We start from the raw sequence: 1,663 nt of genomic DNA on the forward strand, positions 1-1,663 counted from the left end.
CGTGCACCACTACAGATTATACACTGTGCACTATTCCGTAGTACACTATACTTATTATGGTATCATTTTTTGTTAATTTAATTCATTAAGCTTACATAAATTAAAATCCACTCATCATCACCAATTGTTACAATAATTTCTTATAATAAATGAATTAAAAAAAAAATAATTGACAAGCTTAAAAGAAAGATTAAACTTTCCGTGATTTCTAGGGAAAAAATACACAAATATTTTTGCAAGTAGATGGTCATCAAGTCCGATGATGAGATCAGAGTAATTACAATCTAATTAATTTGGCTAATCAACTCGATCTATCTCGCCAACCCCTTCCATAAATTTAACAAAAAACGCTAAAAATTAAAGTATGTAATTATAATATTACATCAAAGCTTCATATATATAATATAATTAGCTAGAATTCGTAATTAACCATGCATGAATTATTGATACGTACTAGCTTATTTTAGTCTCTCTATTCATGCAATGCAACCACAAAATTAAACTAAATCAAAATAACTCCATCTTATGCACCTCTCCCTAACATCTCTTGAATTTTCTTGAAAGAATCCCATTTTTGTAGGAGCATTTGTCTACGAAACCTTTGAATAAACAAATCCGCAACATGATCTATCTCATCTTCCAACTTAAAATCTTGCCCTTCATTCTCTTTCGAGTTCTTCACCATATCGATGATCGATCCTCCATGTTCTTCCTCCTCATCAAACAAAGAATGAGTAAGATCCGGATACTTATCATCGTCGTAATATTGATCACGACCGTAATATTCTAACAACAACTCCCTCTTTTCTGATGGCGCGAGATCATCATTAGGCACGTAGTTAATGAGATCACTAGATTCATTAGCTAAATTTGCATTGTAGAGGATGATTGCCTTGTTTTGATCTTCTAAACTTATTTCTTCCTCGGCCATTATCTTGTCACGCTTTCGATCTATCAAAGCTTGGATCTTGGTAGTAAGTGTTCCAAGTGATATTTTCTTGCCCTTCATTAGTGAGAAAACTAAAAGACGAACTTTCATAGCATTTGCTTTGCCCTTCACCCCCGTTACCTTACCCTTCACAATAGAACTCAAAGTCGAAATTATATTCTTCACAAAAACAGAAGCTTTGTTCTTCATCTTTATTTTTGTTTCTCTCTAGATCGAATGATCGATGTTGCAACAATATGTTCAAGATACTTGGTAAGGTAACTAGGGTTAATTATATTTTTTGTACGTGTTTGTGGCCTGGTAGATTTAATATGTATTGTACGTGTTTTGGATCGACTTTAGATTGAAATTATGGAAATGTGATATGCAAATGAACTTAGTTTATATAGATGCATGAAAAGAGGAAAAAAAAAAAAAAGTAAACATAAATTGGATTAAGTTAGTGCTTACTATGTGGTGTACTAATGTACGTACCTTTATTTTGTTAACTTTTATTAGCTGGTTCATGCATGCATTATACAATTGTGCATAGTTTCACCGGCCATGTGATTTTTAAGATATTAAATGTTAAAGGAGGTAGTATTGTAGTAATAAAGTGGTAAAAGTTGAAACAAGAAAAAAAAAAAAAAAAAAAGAAAAAGAAAAAAAAAAATCAGCTGATCTTAGCTTCCCTCCAAAAGCTGATACAGCACTAATAAATATTCGAAAACAGAA

General features: G+C 31.6%; 1 protein-coding gene across 1 annotated transcript; it reads right to left on the minus strand.

The window, feature by feature from the left end:
- Positions 1-256: 256 nt before the first annotated feature.
- LOC145592592 (uncharacterized) lies at positions 257-1,286 on the minus strand. Its single transcript, XM_081649097.1, has one exon. It carries the CDS (start codon positions 1,136-1,138, stop codon positions 524-526), a length of 615 nt encoding a protein of 204 aa, XP_081505223.1. The 5' UTR covers positions 1,139-1,286; the 3' UTR covers positions 257-523.
- Between the last annotated feature and the right edge of the window lie 377 nt (positions 1,287-1,663).

The sequence above is a fragment of the Chenopodium album genome, chromosome 18, assembly GCF_948465745.1.
Source record: "Chenopodium album chromosome 18, dcCheAlbu1.1, whole genome shotgun sequence".
Classification (NCBI taxonomy): domain Eukaryota; kingdom Viridiplantae; phylum Streptophyta; class Magnoliopsida; order Caryophyllales; family Amaranthaceae; genus Chenopodium; species Chenopodium album.